This window comes from Mobula hypostoma, chromosome 1 (genome assembly GCF_963921235.1).
Source record: "Mobula hypostoma chromosome 1, sMobHyp1.1, whole genome shotgun sequence".
Lineage (NCBI taxonomy): Eukaryota > Metazoa > Chordata > Chondrichthyes > Myliobatiformes > Myliobatidae > Mobula > Mobula hypostoma.
In genome coordinates this window covers 82,816,355-82,837,174 of record NC_086097.1, presented here as the reverse complement: position 1 = coordinate 82,837,174, position 20,820 = coordinate 82,816,355, and the positions used below count along the sequence as shown (strand labels likewise).

Sequence of the window (20,820 nt, the reverse complement as noted above, 5' to 3'; positions counted from 1 at the left end):
GAGGGGAATAAATTGTATATTCCGCTCCACAGATGCTTTCTGACTTGCTGAGTTCCTCCATCATTTTAAGTGTGTTGTGAAAGCAGCTTAGTATGTCATCCATCAGTAGCAAACTACTCTTCGTAATTGGTCAACCTGTAAAAGTGACTGAGTGCCATAAAGCTGTAATATCCTCCTTTGATAATATAGAAACATAGAAACATAGAAAATAGGTGCAGGAGTAGGCCATTCGGCCCTTCGAGCCTGCACCACCATTTATTATGATCATGGCTGATCATCCAACTCAGAACCCAGCCTTCCCTCCATACCCCCTGACCCCTGTAGCCACAAGGGCCATATCTAACTCCCTCTTAAACATAGCCAATGAACTGGCTTCAACAGTTTGCTGTGGCAGAGAATTCCACAGATTCACCACTCTCTGTGTGAAGAAGTTTTTCCTAATCTCGGTCCTAAAAGGCTTCCCCTCTATCCTCAAACTGTGACCCCTCGTTCTGGACCTTCCCAACATCGGGAACAATCTTCCCGCATCTAGCCTGTCCAATCCCTTTAGGATCTTATACGTTTCAATCAGATCCCCCCTCAATCTTCTAAATTCCAACGAGTACAAGCCCAGTTCATCCAATCTTTCTTCATATGAAAGACCTGCCATCCCAGGAATCAATCTGGTGAACCTTCTTTGTACTCCCTCTATGGCAAAGATGTCTTTCCTCAGATTAGGGGACCAAAACTGCACACAATACTCCAGGTGTGGTCTCACCAAGGCCTTGTACAACTGCAGTAGTACCTCCCTGCTCCTGTACTCGAATCCTCTCGCTATAAATGCCAGCATACCGTTCGCCTTTTTCACCGCCTGCTGTACCTGCATGCCCACTTTCAATGACTGGTGTATAATGACACCCAGGTCTCGTTGCACCTCCCCTTTTCCTAATCGGCCACCATTCAGATAATAATCTGTTTTCCTATTTTTGCCACCAAAGTGGATAACTTCACATTTATCCACATTAAATTGCATCTGCCATGAGTTTGCCCACTCACCCAACCTATCCAAGTCACCCTGCATCCCTCTTAGCATCCTCCTCACTGCTAACACTGCCACCCAGCTTCGTGTCATCTGCAAACTTGGAGATGCTGCATTTAATTCCCTCATCCAAGTCATTAATATATATTGTAAACAACTGGGGTCCCAGCACTGAGCCTTGCGGTACCCCACTAGTCACCGCCTGCCATTCTGAAAAGGTCCCGTTTATTCCCACTCTTTGCTTCCTGTCTGCTAACCAATTCTCCACCCACACCAATACCTTACCCCCAATACCGTGTGCTTTAAGTTTGCACACTAATCTCCTGTGTGGGACCTTGTCAAAAGCCTTTTGAAAATCCAAATATACCACATCCACTGGTTCTCCCCTATCCACTCTACTAGTTACATCCTCAAAAAATTCTATGAGATTCGTCAGACATGATTTTCCTTTCACAAATCCATGCTGACTTTGTCCGATCATTTCACCGCTTTCCAAATGTGCTGTTATCACATCCTTGATAACTGACTCCAGCAGTTTCCCCACCACCGACGTTAGGCTAACCGGCCTATAATATGGGTCCTAGCTATGCCTGCCTTTTTGTTGGGTTTGTGGAACAATCTATGTTCCGTGCCTATTCTGGTCTCTGTCCCCCACTTTTCCTTCGCTACATCGACGACTGCATTGGTGCTGCTTCCTGCACGCATGCAGAACTCGTTGACTTTATTAACTTTGCCTCCAACTTTCACCCTGCCCTCAAGTTTACCTGGTCCATTTCTGACACCTCCCTCCCCTTTCTAGATCTTTCTGTCTCTGTCTCTGGAGACAGCTTATCCACTGATGTCTACTATAAGCCTACTGACTCTCACAGCTATCTGGACTATTCCTCTTCTCACCCTGTCTCTTGCAAAAACGCCATCCCCTTCTCGCAATTCCTCCGTCTCCGCCGCATCTGCTCTCAGGATGAGGCTTTTCATTCTAGGACGAGGGAGATGTCTTCATTTTTTAAAGAAAGGGGCTTCCCTTCCTCCACTATCAACTCTGCTCTTAAACGCATCTCCCCCATTTCACGTACATCTGCTCTCACTCCATCCTCCCACCACCCCACTAGGAATAGGGTTCCCCTGGTCCTCACCTACCACCCCACCAGCCTCCGGGTCCAACATATTATTCTCCGTAACTTCCGCCACCTCCAACGGGATCCCACCACTAAGCATATCTTTCCCTCCCCCCCTCTCTCTGCATTCCGCAGGGATCGCTCCCTGCACAACTCCCTTGTCCATTCGTCCCCCCCATCCCTCCCCACTGATCTCCCTCCTGGCACTTATCCGTGTAAGCGGAACAAGTGCTACACATGCCCTTACACTTCCACCCTTACCACCATTCAGGGCCCCAAACAGACCTTCCAGGTGAGGCATCACTTCACCTGTGAGTCGACTGGGGTGATATACTGCGTCCGGTGCTCCCGATGTGGCCTTTTATATATTGGTGAGACCCGACGCAGACTGGGAGACCGCTTCGCTGAACATCTACGCTCTGTCCGCCAGAGAAAGCAGGATCTCCCAGTGGCCACACATTTTAATTCCACATCCCATTCCCATTCTGACATGTCTATCCACGGCCTCCTCTACTGTAAAGATGAAGCCACACTCAGGTTGGAGGAACAACACCTTATATTCCGTATGGGTAGCCTCCAACCTGATGGCATGAACATTGACTTCTCTAACTTCCGCTAGGCCCCACCTCCCCCTCGTACCCCATCTGTTACTCTTTTTTATGCACACATTCTTTCTCTCACTCTCCTTTTTCTCCCTCTGTCCCTCTGAATATACCTCTTGCCCATCCTCTGGGTCACCCCCCCCCCCGTCTTTCTTCCCGGACCTCCTGTCCCATGATCCTCTCGTATCCCCTTCTGCCTATCACCTGTCCAGCTCTCGGCTCCATCCCTCCCCCTCCTGTCTTCTCCTATCATTTTGGATCTCCCCCTCCCCCTCCAGCTTTCAAATCCCTTACTCACTCTTCCTTCAGTTAGTCCTGACGAAGGGTCTCGGCCTGAAACGTCGACTGCGCCTCTTCCTATAGATGCTGCCTGGCCTGCTGCGTTCACCAGCAACTTTGATGTGTGTTGCTTGAATTTCCAGCATCTGCAGAATTCCTGTTGTTTGCGGCCTATAATTCCCCGGTTTCTCTCTCCCTCCTTTTTTAAAAAGTGGGGTTACATTAGCCACCCTCCAATCCTCAGGAACTAGTCCAGAATCTAACGAGTTTTGAAAAATTATCACTAATGCATCCACTATTTCTTGGGCTACTTCCGTAAGCACTCTGGGATGCAGACCATCTGGCCCTGGGGATTTATCTGCCTTCAATCCCTTCAATTTACCTAACACCACTTCCCTACTAACATGTATTTCGCTCAGTTCCTCCATCTCACTGGACCCTCTGTCCCTTACTATTTCTGGAAGATTATTTATGTCCTCCTTAGTGAAGACAGAACCAAAGTAATTATTCAATTGGTCTGCCATGTCCTTGCTCCCCATAATCAATTCACCTGTTTCTGTCTGCAGGGGACCTACATTTGTCTTTATCAGTCTTTTCCTTTTTACATATCTATAAAAGCTTTTACAGTCCGTTTTTATGTTCTCTGCCAGTTTTCTCTCATAATCTTTTTTCCCCTTCCTAATTAAGCCCTTTGTCCTCCTCTGCTGAACTCTGAATTTCTCCCAGTCCTCAGGTGAGCCACTTTCTCTGGCTAATTTGTATGCTACTTCTTTGGAATTGATACTATCCCTAATTTCTCTTGTCAGCCACGGGTGCACTACCTTCCTTGATTTATTCTTTTGCCAAACTGGGATGAACAATTGTTGTAGTTCATCCATGCAACCTTTAAATGCTTGCCATTGCATATCCACCGTCAATCCTTTAAGTGTCATTTGCCAGTCTATCTTAGCTAATTCACGTCTCATACCTTCAAAGTTACCCCTCTTTAAGTTCAGAACCTTTGTTTCTGAATTAACTATGTCACTCTCCATGTTAATGAAGAATTCCACCATATTATGGTCACTCTTACCCAAGGGGCCTCTCACGACATGATCGCTAATTAACCCTTCCTCATTGCTCAAAACCCAGTCTAGAATAGCCTGCTCTCTAGTTGGTTCCTCGACATGTTGGTTCAAAAAACCATCCCGCATACATTCCAAGAAATCCTCTTCCTCAGCACCTTTACCAATTTGGTTCACCCAGTCTACATGTAGATTGAAGTCACCCATTATAACTGCTGTTCCTTTATTGCACACATTTCTAATTTCCTGTTTAATACCATCTCCGACCTCACTACTACTGTTAGGTGGCCTGTACACAACTCCCACCAGCGTCTTCTGCCCCTTAGTGTTACGCAGCTCTACCCATATCGATTCCACATCTTCCCGGCTTATGTCCTTCCTTTCTATTGCATTAATCTCTTCTTTAACCAGCAACACCTCCCCACCTCCCCTTCCTTCATGTCTATCCCTCCTGAATATTGAATATCCCTGAACGTTGAGCTCCCATCCCTGGTCACCCTGGAGCCATGTCTCTGTGATCCCAACTATATCATAATCTTTCAAACCACTGACTATCTATGTGATAATTGTTTAAGATTCTGAAACATTTGAAGTTCCTAAGTACCCCTGAGGCTTACATAATTTGCACTGTATGTGAAGAATAATTTAGGCAGCAGAATTACTTTAGGTAAATCTGTATTAAACATGGAATAATTTATACCCAGTCAACAAATATTTAAGGATGTCATCACTATCACCATCATTATGAGCTGTGTTGTATGATGTGGGCGATCATGTTCAATGACCATGATTGATCTTGGCAAATTTTTCTGCAGTAATGGTTTTCCATTCCCTTCTTCTGGGCAGTGTCTTTACAAGACGGGTGACCTCAGCCATTATCTATACTCTTCAGATATTGTCTGCCTGCCAAAGGTATGCACCTGCTGCTTGTAGGACCATCCACCAGATGCTGCTATGGCTTCATGTGACCCTGTTTGGGTTGGGGTGGGGGGGGAAACTAAGCAAGTGCTACACCTTGCCTGAGAAAGGCCTGCTGGCTAGCAGAGAGAAGGAATGCCTTTTGGTATAGGTGTAAGGATATAGGATCTCTAAAACATAAAATTTAAAAGTATGTGCCTTCACATAGAGCAATTGAACCCAATGCACCCATGAGAACATGGATTAAACTGGGTATAACACCAGCCTTAAATCCTAGTTGATTTTGTTCCCATTCAAGTAAATGGGGAGTCATATTGGGTGGAGAGGAAAACGCGCTGGTTCCCCACCAAGTGATTTAGCCTGAAATACCCATATTGTGCTTTTTCAATAGAAGCTCTGCAGTTAGATCTACTTTATCCTTGCAGCCTTTCAAATGCATTCTTTCCAAATGCTTATCCAATTTCATTTTAAATTGCTTCTCTATAAAAGCACTTTGAGGCAAAATATTCCAATAAGTGGAAATACGGTTTCACTATTTATCCTTCCACGTCATAAATTTGAAAATCTCTTTTAGTTCCCATCTTAACCATTCATATTCCAGAGAAGATGTTACTGACACAGAAATGCATTCTGAAGAGCCCATGTATTGTTTTATCTGCACTTGCAAAATATTCAGGACTTTAAATGTGTCATTTAACTGACTGTGAGACTGATATGTTTGATCTGAACAGTCTTACTGGAAGTACAAGATAAATAATCAGCTTGTACCTGTGTTGTACTACTTCCAAATCCTCTATTTTATTTGGAATATCAATTCCCTCCAGCCACTTCTCCTTCTCAGTCATCCACAAATCACATGCATCAGCTTCACGAAACATCACATAGAGAGCAAGAGCATCCTGGAGCTGTTGCCTCCGTAGATCTGATAGGGCCACAAGGTCTGTATAGAGCTCCTTTATCTCCCTCTGTCGGTCCACTATCTCTGGTAATTTTCTGAATTCATCTGGGAGGCTCTGAAGCTGTTTATTTAGACCATCAATTGCTGTCGCAGACTTCATGATTTCATCTGTAAGGTCTCTTTGTTTCTTCACCAGTGTCTGTGTTGAAAATTCGTCATGGCCGACATCATCTGAAGACATAATACGGTGAGTGTCCTGTAACCAAGTTTTGAGATCATCTGCATCCACTTGATACTGGAAGAAGCTTTGAGCATGCAGAAGATTTTGCTTGCGGAAAGCCGCCAATTCCTCCAAATCCCTCCACATCGCAAGGACTTCCTCAATGCGTTTCTTGATCTCAGGTGAAGCAAAGTGGTTCTCTGTAATCATATCATTGCCCAGTTTAATCGTTTGCTGCAACTGAGTCCTGAGACCAACTAATTCATCTTCCAGTGTTTTATGTTTGTTTTGCAGAATCATAATGCTGGTAATATCTTTCCCATAATCTTGTGATGAGAAGATCTGCTCTCTTTCTCGGATCCAGCTCTCAGTTTCAGCCATCTCCCAGAAGAATGACCAAAACCGGCGTGATTGTTCAAGGCGGGCTTTCCTTTCAGCTGCCAACGTACAAAGCTCCTCATAGCACAGTTCCAGATGATTGACACGATCCCTGATTATATTGGGATCACAGGGTGTGTAACCTGGAAAAAGAAAATCTTTGGTAATCAATGGTTTTATTATTGAAGTTGCACTGACATTATCTTAATTTGGTCAGATCTGAGAAATACATTTAGGTTGGCACAACCTCCTCTAAGCTGTAATCACCAAATGAGATAATATCGTAATATAATGTCATAACACAATGGAAAGGTACTAAATAATGCTAAGAATATTTATACACAGTACTTAATGCACAGGCAATGGTTCAGTAATAAGCATATCAGTAGAGAGAAACATGAGAAAATTTGAAGATGCTGGAAATCCAAAGCGACACACACAAGATGCTGGAGGAAATCAGTAGGTCAGGCAGCTTCTACAGGTAAGAGTGAACAGTCGACGTTTCAGGGTGAGACCCTTCATACTCTTTTCCATAGATGCTGCCTGATCTGCTGAGTTCCTCCAGCATCAGTGTCGTTAGAGTCTCTCCATATAATGGACCGGATTCTGCCATAAGGATGGTCATAAACAAACGGCGTTCTCTATGGTCATTCTATGAAACTGATATCAATTTCAGGACCTCCATTACATCTACTTCAAGACAGGAGTCGCAGCATTGCATTAACCATTTGGAATATTCCATGCAGACTGCACTGTGAGTTCTGAGGCGGCTGATGATGGCAATGTGGAAACTGCCAGCTGTTCCACAGATGTGTCAGATGGGGTCTGACATAATAGCAGAATGGGCAGTTTGTGTCATCGTCTGCTTCTTCTGTAGGAGGAACATGGCCTTTTCGTGCTCCCCAGATGTGGCCTTGAGGTTCTCAAGGGAACCTCAATTATTCCTTCTCCACTTTCATGGTCGTGTGTGAGAGATTCACAGCAATCAGTGGGAATGTTGTGTTTTTTATCCCCAAAGAGACTTTGAAGTATAGCTAAAGTATTCCATTTGTTCCCCCAGTAATATCTAACTATGGAAAAGCCCAGCAGAAAGTATCTGTTTTAAGACTTGAGTTTTGGACATGTCATGTTATCCACACATACACAAAGAGACACACACAACAGGCAAAGTCATGTAAATATAAAATCAATGCTTGTGTCAATTATTTGAGAAGTTTTTTTTCCATTCAGGCTGATTACAATAAGGCTAAACAGTATGTGCAAGGTGATGCAGAGGAGGGGTGGACAGTACAGAAGGTTAAAAATGCACCTTCTCCTTCAGTAAACTTGAGTGCTTCTGCATTGATGATTTTCATTCTGTCTGCTTGAACCACAATGTCAGCTTCCTGCAGCGCATGTTTCTGGAGCAAGTCCTCGACACCCATCAAATGTTTACCACAATCCTCTGATAAAAGTCGTATCTGAAAGAAGAAATATTCATTAGCTTTCTAAAACAACTTGCCATTTGAGGGCATGATATTTTTTATATCAGAATTGTCATTGTTTCTAATTATTTGGAAAAGCAGCATATAGAGTCTTCCAGTCCTTTGAACACACTGCCAACAACCCTGCAACCCCTGATTTAATGCTAGCCTCATCACGGGACTACTTACCATGGCCAATTAATCTACTAACCGGTACACCTTTGGACTGTGGGAGGAAACCAAAGCACCCAGAGAAAACCCACACACTGGAAGGATATACGAGTTCCTTACAGAGGAAGACAGAATTAAACTCTGAATTTCAACGCCCCAAGCTGTAATACCATCGCTCTAACCACTACGCTGCTGTGGCACCCCAAAATGTATTATTTAAATAACCTATATTTACAAAGATCTTCAGACTTCTGAGCAGCTAATTATTTCTAAATACTATTGCTCTGACGTGCTACAAATATTGCTGAGCAATACTTTAGTTAGTTTAATTTATCTGCTTCCCTGTCACATTTGCTGATTGAACAATGTGGCTCAATCCATTTATTTATCTCGTCCTCATATCTGGATTCTGATGTTTCCAAGAATAGGCTGCTAAATTGAAATAGTTCACAAATGTTTTAAATATGACAAGTGTCAGAATCAGAATCAGGCTTGTTATTGCTGTCACGAAGTGTGCTGTTTTGTGGCAATACATAACAAAATTACTGAAGTGAAAGTAAATGAAATATCTTTATTGTCATTGCATAGTGCAATTTGTCACGCACCAATACAGTGAAAATGAGTTTGCAACTCTCGTACTCAATGCTATAAAACAACAAATAAAGTAAATAAACAATAAATAAAATCAAGTAACCAGCCAGTACAAGCAATGTCCAGCAGTACAAAAGCACAACTCAGATGCATGACGGCCATAAAACCAGTATTAAAGTAGCAATATAACAAATTTATGGATGATGCTTGATCGATTGGTTCAGAGCAATTATAGCTCTGTAACTAACAACAAGAAACATAAAAAAAGTACTTGGTGCAAAAAGAGAACAAAATAATGAGGTAGTGTTCATGGGTTTGTGAGCCATTCAAAAATCTGATGGTGGTGGAGAAGAAGCCATTCAGAAAACATTGTGTGTGCCTTCAAGCTCTGATAGCTCCTCCCTGATGGTATCATTAAAAGAGGGCATGTCCTGGGTGATGATTGTCCTTCATAATGAATGTCACCTTCTTCAGGCATCGTCTTTTGAAGATCTCTTTGATGGCTGCGAAGCTACTACCCACGATGGAGCTGGCTGAGTTTACAACCCTCTGCAACCTTTCTGATCCTGTGCATTGGTACCCTCCAAACCAGAGGGTGATACAAACAGCCAGAATGCTGTCTCTCTCCTCAAACTCCGATTGAAATATAGCCCTCTTTGTAATTGCATCAGGGATGTTGACAACCCGGAACTTGAAGGTGCCCACCTTCTCCACTGCTGACCACTCAATGAGGACTGCTGTGTATTCAACAGTACTGATCTCCCCCTCCTGAAGTCCACAATAAACCCCTTAATCTTCCAGCTTTGAGTGCGAGGTTGCAACTAAACTCAATCCCACTCCTGTACACCGCCTTGTAACTATCTGAGATTATGCCAACAACAGTTGTGACATCAGTGAATTTATAGATGGTGTTTGAGCTGGGCTGAGCCACTGAATCTTGAGGGCAGAGGGAGTAGAGTCGTGGGCTAAACAAGCGCCCTTAAAGTGCATCTGTGTTGATTGTCAGTGAGGCGGAGATGTTATTTCTGATCCGCTCCGACTATAGTCTCTTGATGGAGAAATCAAGGATCGAACTGCAGAGGCCCAGGATTTGAAGCTTGTTGATTAGTACTGAGAATATGATGGTGTTGAATCTTGAGCTGTAATTAATGAACAGCAGCCTGACAAAGGCATTGCTGTTGTCCAGGTGATCCATGGCCAAGAAGAGAGCCAGGTTAGATTGCATCCACTGTGGACTTATTGTGGCTCTAGGCAAACTGCAGTGGGTGCAGGTGCTTGCTTGGGCAGGAATTAATTGTATCTATGATAAACTTGTCAGGGCACTTCATCACAGCCGATTGCCAGTGCTCCTCTTGGGCAACGGTATGATTAATGTTCTTTTGAAGCACGTGGAAACCTTTTGACTTCAGCATTGAGAATTTGAAGATGTCCTTGAACACTATAGCCAGTTAGTTGGGACAAGTTTTCAGTATCTGCCAGATACACCACATGTAGAAGTAGTCACTAAGTTGCACAGTTTTGAAGTACAATGCTTCTTCTGTTTAAAAAATTAAGCTTACTCTAAGACAGCAGAAAAGATTTTGGAATTACCTAAATATGACATCAGGTCTGAATGGGAAATGATAAGAAAGAAATAAGTTGCATTTCAAAGTGCAGGTGTAACAACTATTAATTGTGTTCTGGTAATAGTGTTACTAACTGCCGTGCTCCAGCTCTGTCTTGGACAACAGAAGAATCATTTTATATAGAATTCTAATAACAGGGAAGATGGCTGCTCAGCACAATAAGCCCATGTTGTCTTTTCATGAAGAATCCAGTTAATTCCATTCATGGACTCTTCCCCGTGTCCTTACAAACTTGCTTTCTTCAAGTACCAATCCAGATTAGAACATAGAACATAGAATAGTACAGCAAAGTACAGGCCCTTCAGCCCACATTGTTGTGCTGACCCTCAAACCCTGCCTCCCATATAACCAACACACATAAAAGTTGCTGGTGAACGCAGCAGGCCAGGCAGCATCTCTAGGAAGAGGCACAATCGACATTTCGGGCCGAGACCCTTTCTCAGGCCTAAAGGGTCTCGGCCCAGAACATCGACTGTACCTCTTCCTAGAGATGCTGCATGCTGCATTCACCAGCAACTTTTATGTGTGCTGCTTGAAATTCCAGCATCTGCAGATTTCCTTGTGTTTGCGCTCCCATATAACCCACCACCTTAAATTCCTCCATATACCTGTCTAGTAGTCTCTTAAATTTCACTAGTGTATCTGCCTCTACCACTGACTCAGGCAGTGTATTCCACGCACCAACCACTCTCTGAGTAAAAAATCTTCCTCTAATATCCCCCTTGAACTTCCCACCCCTTACCTTAAAGCCATGTCCCCTTGTATTGAGCAGTGGTGCCCTGGGGAAGAGGCGCTAGCTATTCACTCTATCTATTCCTCTTAATATCTTCTTTACCTCTATCATGTCTCCTCTCATCCTCCTTCTCTCCAAAGAGTAAAGCCCTAGCTCCCTTAACCTTTGATCATAATTCATACTCTCTAAACCAGGCAGCATCCTGGTAAATCTCCTCTGTACGTTTTCCAGTGCTTCCACATCCTTCCTATAGTGAGGCGACCAGGTCAGATTGTTGAGGAAGCCGGTACTAATCAACTTGCAGCATCCTTTCAGGCAGTGAATTCCAGGGTCAGAACTATTTGGTGCATGAAAATAAAAGTTTTTTCCTCAAACCTTCTTTGGCTCTTTTTCTAATCACTTGAACTCTAAGTAACCTGGTTATTAATGCTTCTGCCAATGCAAATATTTCAATTTATTTAACAACAATATAGGAAGCAGAGACTCCATGAAGTGAACAGTGTAGGATATTGAGGCTCAGTATACTTGAAGAAAAATCCAGCAAATTCACTTAGGGAAGTAAAATAAGTAATTCATAGAAAGAGATATTTTAAGTCATTTGTTATTGGTTAACCTCACAAACAAGCATGGCAGGATGTCTCAGATCTATGGAATTCAAATTCTGAGCCTTGTGGGAACTCACTGGATGCTGCAGTGTCATGAAATGGAGGAGCTCCAGCTGAGAATTTTAGATGGCACTTTTTGTGCTTAAGAGGATCCAGACAAAAAAAAAGGAATGGACAAACACAAGAAAGTCTGAAGACGCTGGAAATCCAAAGCAACACACACAAAATGCTTGGGAACCTCAGCAGGCCAGGTAGCATCTATGGAAAAGAGTAAACAGTCAACATTTCGAGCTGAGACCCTTCATCAGGACCAAAAAAGGAATGGATATCTACTGTGTGGAAAAAAAAGACCAGGCAGGTGCTTTATACTTTATACTTAACGGTAGCTTTGGAGACCAGAGGGTATTTTGCTCTTAACCAGTTTTGTGGGCATGCAGCTAGAGCAAACACTACAGCACCCCTGTTAGTTCAAGTGTACGGGTTGGTGGGAGAGGGGCAGAGGGGAAAGCAGGTGATATGCAGTTATCTGAGACTATATATAACCTTGGGAGCATTAAACATTTCTGTGATCAGAGGATAGTATGTTATCTCCCTAGTACCAGGATCAAGAAAACCAACAGGCTGCAGGAGAACATTTCAAGGCAGGAGGGTGAAGAACCAGACTGATACATTGACACTTATGGCATAGGTAGAAAAAGGGATGAGGTCCTTGAGTAGATTTTACAGAGTTAAGAAAGTGATTAAGAATTAAGAACCAAAAGCTCAAAAGTAATAATCTGTGGATAATTTCCCGAGTTATGTGCCGGTGACCATAAAAGGTGGACAGTACTGTTGATGGCAAGAGGGATGGAGCTTGAAGATGAACATTAAAGTCTTGGACCTGTTGAGAGTGGTTCAGAGAAAATAGGATCTGACACAACCAGACAAGTTCCACCTCAAAGAATCAGGATTACGATCCTGACGAGCAGGATTGTTAGTGCTGTATGGAGGTTTGAATAAACTGGATTGGAGGGTAACAAGAAGCTGAGCAAGCATTCGGAAGGAAGAAAAGCAAATGTGAAAAAACTAAAGCAAAAAAAAGAGAGAATTTGGAAGGCAAAGCAAACACCCCTTGGAAGATAGTAATTGAAAGGAGGCTGCATATGCTTATGGATGATGGTGTTATATACCTCAGGGACATGAATAGTAGCTTGATATTCCTAATTACACAATTTTTAGTTGGACGAAAAGCAGAGACCATCAATAAAGAAGAATCAAGCTGCTCAGAATAAACTCATTTTCACAAAAAACTACAGGATTGCCAAATTCAAAACCCACTGGATGATGGGTTCATGGGGTGCTTGGCCTTGCCAGGGAGCAGCATTATTATAACATAGACACTCTGAGGGTGCTGAGTAATGGGAAATAATCTACACACAGCACTGAACAGTGTTACTTGTAAAACTTTCTCAGCCACTGAATCTACTGCATGTAGTTCTTTACAGTATAAAAACAATTGTAATGTAAATAATATTAAAAAAAACAAACAGGTGCAATGGAAGTTTATTTTTGATAAATGTTGTTGGTAAAACTCTGATAATCTCCACCCACAGGACTTTGGCAACATGTAAAAAGTTCAAAGGGAATGGTATATATACAGACACCCTGGGCACCAATTCACAGTTGCAAACCTATTCAACATTTCAGACTCCAGCCACAGTTCCAGTCACAAACCAAGCCTACAGTCTGGACCCCAGACTCACTGCATTCAATCTCCCTGGCTCTGGCCACATACCCACTAACAGTCTGGATTCCCTGCGTCACATCCTGGATTACACTGGACAACAAAGATTTTGCTTCCTGAATACTTGTGGATTTTGGGCTGCTGATCATGAAAATCATGAAATTTCCTTATCGCTCACCATTATTTTAAAATTGCCTATATTGGTTATTTTAATTCATAATTCAAGTCAAGTAAAATGTTGCCCGCAATGTAAGCTGAAAAGTTGTCCATCTTGTCCAGACCTGCCTGGACAGGCTTAGGCAGGACAGATGCTGCATAGCAGGACAGGTTTTAGAAAGGCTATGAATTTCCATGAAGGATCTTAATATTTGAGACAGGTGTTTCCCAGAATAACTGGTGTCAAGATTAAGGAAGGTATTTTTGTTGGTCCATAAATCAAACAGATCATCAATGACTGGCGATATGAAGAACTTCTAGTGGGAATCAGAGAAAGTCAAATGGAAGGCATTGAAGGATGTTGAAAATTTCCTTGGCAACTACAGAGCACCAAACTACATGCAGTTGGTTGACAGCATGCTTCAAGCATACGAAACTATGAAGAGCAATATGTCACTAAAGATTCATTTCGGCATTCCCATTTAGATTCCTTCCCTGCAAATCTTGCCACTGTCAGTGATGAACACAGTGAAAGGTTTCATTAGGACATTGTGGTCATGGAGAAACTGTAACAGGGCAATTGGAATCCATCAATGCTGGCTGATTATCATTGGACATTTAAGCAAGAAGCCTCAGACACTGAGTTCAAATGAAAACCATCAACAAAACATTTTAGCTTAGTTGCACTATTGCAAAGCGTCAGCACCATTATCCAATTAAATGCATTACATTCTATAAGAGTTAATTTCTTGTTTCTCCAAACAAGATACAAGACGTCTGAAATTATATTTGTGTTCAGCTTCAAGCAATCTATCATAACCAAAAAAAAAAATTTCTGCGGAAGCAACGCTTTCAGAAAAACTTCTTCTCTAGTGCTATTGCTGTTTTACTATTTTGAAATAGAATCACAATGAATAGAGCAAGAACATAGGCCCTTTGGTCCAACTCATCCAAGAAGACTAAGATGCCTATCTTAATTAGTCCCATATTCCCATGTCTGGCCCACATCCCTCCATTCCTCTACATTTCCTATTCATGCTGCTGTCCATAAAATTTTCCTAACTGTGTACTAAGAGCTTTCTATAGGGGCACGATTGAGAGCATCCTGACTGGCTGCATCACTGCCTGGTATGGGAACTGTACTTCCTTCACTCGCAGGACTTTAAGAGTGGTGCGGACAGCCCAGCGCATCTGTAGATGTGAACTTCCCACTATTCAGGACATTTACAAAGACAGGTGTGCAAAAAGGGCCCAAGGGATCATTGGAGACCCGAGTCACCTCAACCACAAACTGTTCCAGCTGCTACCATCTGGGAAGTGGTACCGCAGCATAAAAGCCAGGACCAACAGGCTCTGGGACAGCTTCTTCCACCTGGCCATCAGACTGCTTAATTCATGCTGACGCTACTGTATTTCTATGCTATATTGACTATCCTGTTGTACGTAATATTTATTATAAATTACTATAATTGCACATTGCATATTTGAATGGAGATGTAATATAAAGATTTTTACTCCTCATGTATATGAAGGATGTAAGTAATAACGTCAATTCAATTCAATTCATAAATCTCTCCTACCTCTATATTTCGTCTTCATTTCACTTTAAAAATAACAAAATCAGATGTTACAGAAACATAAAAGTCTGCTATCTTTACATACTTTCATTTCATCCATCCAGTCAATAATGTGAAGCATCTCCTGGAAAATCTTCTGAAGGGCTAAATTCATTTCCAGCCTCGCTCGCCGAGCATTAAGCAGCTCCAAAAGATACTCCCATAGGCGCATGATGTTTTCTTTTCTGGCATTAATACGTGTAATGTCGTGATAATTCTCAGCCTCCAGCTCCTGAGACACATCCACAAGGGTTTGCACACGTTCTTCATAGGCAGCGATATCTGTCTCAATTGCTTCATGCTTCTTCATTGCTGCTTCCACAGCTGGAAGATCATAGCCAAAATTATCCTGTGGATAAATTGTACAAAGCGAACAATAAATACATAAGTGACTGCAAGAACTCGGGGACAAGTCACATTCCAATGACAGTATCCTACTAGAGAAAGCAGGCATGTACATGGACTATGGGAACTTTTCAAGCAAGGAGAAAGATGCTTGGAAGGCAATATATTGGAACCATGCTTGGTGCTATAGTACAATGATAAGAATCTTAAACACTCGTCCATTACTTTTGGTTCTAATTTTTTAATAACATGCAAGAGCAAGGCATTAGAAGCCAGAAACATCAGCAGACTGAAACAGCCATTAGAAATAATTGGGTAAAGAAAGAACTCAGCACAGCTATGAAACACAACACTGACTACAAGATAAGAATATTTTAAAAGCAAAGTTTTTCTAAACCAAAATACATACTTTCCAGACCTGAATAATTGAATATATGCATTTAGTACCTCAGCCAATGTAATGAAACTAAAATAAATACAAAGCACCTTTATCCAGGTTATAGGGTCTGAATGAACGGATTCTGCAGTGACAACAGGAAGGACAGCTGATCTGTGCATCATTCAACACCCAAATGCCATGATCAGCTCCAGATCCCGGCCCAGAATTGAGCTTACATCCAGACAATATAACCTCTAGTAGATAGTTGTATTAGAATGTTTTCATTACTATTTGGAATCTGACAAGTTTCTGTAATGCCGTAAGTGTTTAAAAGGCATTTTAAAAGCACAAAGGGCCAGATATTGCTGGAAAAGTAACATATTTAACAGCAGATGCTAGAATATTAAAATGAAAAGTAGCTAGCAAATTCACAGAACTCAACTTAGGTAATGTACTGAATTTCCATATAACTTGACCATTCATTAGCTTCATCTCAGAAAGTTAAGCTAATATTCAACAACACTTTTTAGACAATCTGACCTCTGTTAATGCAAGTCAAGACTATGCTTGCCAAAAAGGAAACAATTTAAGTTGTTCAATTTCATTCCTGTATTCTCCCTCCTGTAGCTGATTTCACTCTAATTCAGTCACCCAGCTCCAGTACCCTGTATTCCTCTGCTTCCTATTCAATTTTTAAATTTCACTGTTAAGGAGATATATAGAGAAATAAGAAGGAAAAGAATATGGGATCAGGATGGAGCAAAGGGAATCAAAATAGCTTAATGAAAAATTAATGATTTTGTCATTGGCATGTATGAGAATATAAATTTAACATTTTTTGTGGGGCATATTAAAATACACAATGTAATGTGCACATTTGCATACTTGTACATTTTTAATATGCTTAATGGTTATTGGGGGTGAGCCAAGCACATGCTCTTCACCCCACTACTGCACGTATCCAGCTGAACTTTTATTGGGATCCAAGATTACCTTTTGTCTTACTACAGCCTTACCAACTCATACATTCTGTGTAAGTCTGCATTCAACTGTAAGTTGCAGGACATGTGTAATTAGTGACATGCATCACATTATGCCATGGTCCAGCAAGATCTAGTCAATTATACTAAATTATATGACTCATGTTAGGAATGCAACCTATGGGGCCAGTCAAATTAGTAAATTCCAATCAACTATCTACTAGTGTAAAGCAAAATACAGCTTCATTTAAAACTGACAAAGAACTTTATTAATACTTTGCCTTCACCATCCTGAATTGCTGCTACACAAAATAATATTTGTTGTGAAAAAATCTCTGGGTAAGGACAAAGAGTTAAAGACAAGACAATAATACAGAATTCAATTGAAACCAAACCAGACCAATATTAAAGGTATTCGCTATTAATGTAAATCGAAGCTAATGCAACAAATATATTAAGGTTTAATCATGTTGACAACCTCCACAATCTGAGTGGCTTCAATACAATTTATGATGATCAATTCACATTGTTCAGCAACAGCAAGACAGAAGTAGCAGCTGGTTTCAGCTGATCTGCACCTAGGTTCTGTTCCACATGTTCACCTTCCTATTTCTCATCAGAACAGTCACAGACATTTGGTTAGAAGAGGCAAGACTGGTCAGTGTTGGAAAATGGTTAGAAAACAAAATGGAAGAACATTGATAATACATTTCCTTCAAATATCTGACTCTAAGGTCCTTTGTGAAAATTTTGCACTCATCTGCACTTAACAGTTTTGTATGAATGACTGCTCCACAGCCAAAGCAAAACATTTTTCCAGAACATATATAACAAGTTAAGGATGTCTATAATTTTTCAGCCAAGTGTATTAATTTTGTTTGAAGCACATCATGCACAGTACAGCTTTCGCTAAATGTCTTCGTTTTGGGAAGAATGCATTATTCCACTACTTTTACTTCTTAAAGTCTGAAGGAAATACTTGTCAATATTAGAAAAATATTAACTACAGATGACAAAATCTTCTTGGCTTAACTATTATCTCCCTCAGAGTGAGCTATTTGATGAAGGGAGGTTTTGACTAATGCCACAAAGCACTCTTTAAGACAACATAATTTATTTAGAGGTACTTTTGCCAAAAGTGCATTTGAAAATAGAACTAGCTACACACAGAAAATGCTGGAGAAACTCAGCAGCCCAGGCAGCATCTAAGGAAAAGACTGAACAATTGACATTTTGGTCCGAGACCCTCCATCAGGACTGGGAAACAAAAGATGAGAAGTTAGAGCAAGAAGGTGGGGGGAGGGGAGGAAGTAGTACAAGGTGGCAGGTGATGGGTGAAAGCGGGAGAGGGGGAGGGGTGAAGTAAAGATCTGGGAGGTTGATGGGTGAAAGAGATAAAGGGCTGGAGAAGGGGGAATCTGATAGGAGAGGGTAGAAGACCATGGAAGAAAGGGAAGGGGGAGGGCCCCCCAGAAGGGGGTTGATGCAGGTAAGATGAGAGGGGGGAAGCGGGAATGGAGAATGTTGAGGGGTGTGGGGGGGGGGGGCGGCAATCACCGGATTTTGAGAAGTCAATGTTCATGTCATCAGGTTGGAGGCTACATGGGCAGTTTATAAGGTATCGCTCCTGTGACCTGAGTGTGGCCACATCGCGGCAGTAGTGGAGGGCATGGACTGACATGTCAGAATGGGAATGGGAAGCAGAATTGAAATGGGTGGCCACTCGGAGACCCCACTTTTCCTGTCGGACAGAGAAAAGTGGTTTCCCAATCAGTGTTGGCTCTCGCCAATATACAAGAGGTCACACTGGGAGCACCGGATACAGTAGATGACACCAACAGACCCACAGGTGAAGTGTCGCTTCACCTGGAAGGGCTATTTGGGGTCCTGAATGAAAGTGAGGGAGGTGGTGTAGGGGCAGGTGTAGCACTAGTTCCGCTTGTAAGGATAAGTACCAGGAGAGAGATCAGTGAGGAGGGATGAATGGACAAGGGAGTCGTGTAGGGAGCGATCACTATGGAAAGCAGAAAGTGGGGTGGGGGTGGGGGAAGGGAAAGATGTGCTTGGTGGTGGGATCCCATTGGAGATGGCAGAAGTTATGGAGAATTATGAGCTGGACGCAGAGGCTAATGGGTGGTAAATGAGGACAAGAAGGCAGCGTTGTGGCGGAGGAAGGAAAGCCCATTTCTTTGAAGGATGAGGACATCTCATTAGTTCTGGAATGAAAAACCTCATCCTGGGAGCAAATATGGAGGGGGGGGGAGGAACTGAGAGACGGGGCTGACGTTTTCACAAGTGACAGGATGGGAAAGAGGTATAGTCCAGACAGCTGTGAGAATCAGTGGGTTTATAAAGGGTATCAGTAGATAAACTGTCTCCAGAGATAGAGACAGACAGAATGAGAAAGGGGAGGGAGGTGTTGGAAATGGACCAGGTAAATTTGAGAGCAGGGTGGAAGTTGGAGGTAAAGTTGATGAAGTTGATGAGCTCAGTGTGGGTGCAGGAAGCAGGACCAATGCAGTTATTGTTGGAGCATAGGAGAAGTTGGGGAGTAATACCATTGTGGGCTTGGTACATAGACAGTTCCACGTTGCCCACGAAATGGCAGACATGGTGCGAGTGCCCATATGAGGCATAGTCATTCGAGTACCTACGGCTACACCTTTTGTTTGAAGGAAGTGGGAGGAGCCTAAGGAGAAATTATTGAGAGTGAGGACAAGTTCCACCAGATGGAGGAGAGTGGTGGTGGAGGGAAACAGGTGGGGTCTGTTGTCTAGAAAGAAACGGAGAGCTTTAAGGCCTTTCTGGTAGGGGATGGAGGTACATAGGGACTGGATGTCTATGGTGAAAATAAGATGATCAGGACCAGGGAATTCAAAGTAATTGAAAAGATCTAGAACATGTGAAGTGTCACAGATGTTGGTAGGAGGGGACTGAACCAGCAGGGATAAAACAGAGTCAAGAAATGCAGATATACATTCAGTGCGGCAGGAACAAGCAGACACAATGGGTTTACCTGGACAAGTGGTTCTGTGAATCTTGAGTAGGGAATAGAAATGGGAGGTGTGGGGTGCGGGAACTGTGAAGTGGGTGGCAGTGGATGGGAGATCCCCAGAGTTAATAAGGTCAGTGATGGTGTGGGAGTCAATAACCTGGTGTTCCTTAGTGGGGTCCTGTTCGAGGGGTCAGTAAGAGGAGGTGTCTGAGAGTTGTCACCTGGCCTCAGCAAGGTAGAGGTCAGTCCACCGGACTACTACAGAACCCTCCTTATCTGCGAGTTTGATGGTGAGGTTAGGATTAGTGCAGAGAGAGTGGAGAGCAGTGCACTCAGAGGGAGTGAGGTTTGATTTGGAGAGAGGAGATGTAAAGATGAGACGGTTGATGTCTCATTGGAAGTTACCAATGAAAAGATCCAGAGCAGGCAGAAGACCAGGGTGTGGTATCCAGGAAGAGGAGGACGGCTGAAGATGGGAGAAGGGATCATTGGTGTGGGGTGGAGGGTCCTTGCCAAAGAAGTAGGCACGGAGGCAGAGGCGACAGAAGAAGAGCTCAGCGTCATGGCGGGCGCAGAACGCGCTGCGGTGTGGGTGCAGGGGGACAAAGGTGAGGCCCTTACTGGGGACAGAATGTTTTGCCTTACAGAGGGGAAGGTCAGAGGCAATTGTGAAGATCCAGCACAGATGAGAGTTGGGATCAGAGGGGGGAAGGGGGTTAGTAGTAACTGAGGAGAGGGGATGGTTGGGGTTTTCAAGGAAGGTGGGGTGGGAGGAACCAAGAGCTGATGGTGGGACCTGAGAGACACAGAACTGTAAATTGGTGGTGGGGGAAGGGGAGACTGGAATTACTAGAACTAGATTCCTGGTATTTACAGCACGGGTAGAGATATGTGAGATGGCTGTTTGCTCAATAAATATTTTGCCTGAGGAGATGCACTAATTTACAAT

The 20,820-nt window shown here is 42.8% G+C and overlaps 1 protein-coding gene across 4 annotated transcripts in view; it reads right to left on the bottom strand.

The window, feature by feature from the left end:
- The window catches only part of LOC134348431 (spectrin beta chain, non-erythrocytic 1-like), a 334,104-nt gene that overhangs the window by 118,161 nt on the left and 195,123 nt on the right, over window positions 1-20,820 (bottom strand). For all 4 annotated transcript variants that reach the window (XM_063051822.1, XM_063051803.1, XM_063051832.1 and 1 more), the window contains exons 12-14: window positions 15,219-15,521; window positions 7,799-7,949; window positions 5,762-6,632 (exon numbers count right to left, since the gene is read on the bottom strand). In XM_063051822.1, the coding sequence (XP_062907892.1) occupies window positions 5,762-6,632; window positions 7,799-7,949; window positions 15,219-15,521 (1,325 nt within the window). The remainder of the gene's footprint in view (window positions 1-5,761; window positions 6,633-7,798; window positions 7,950-15,218; window positions 15,522-20,820) is intronic.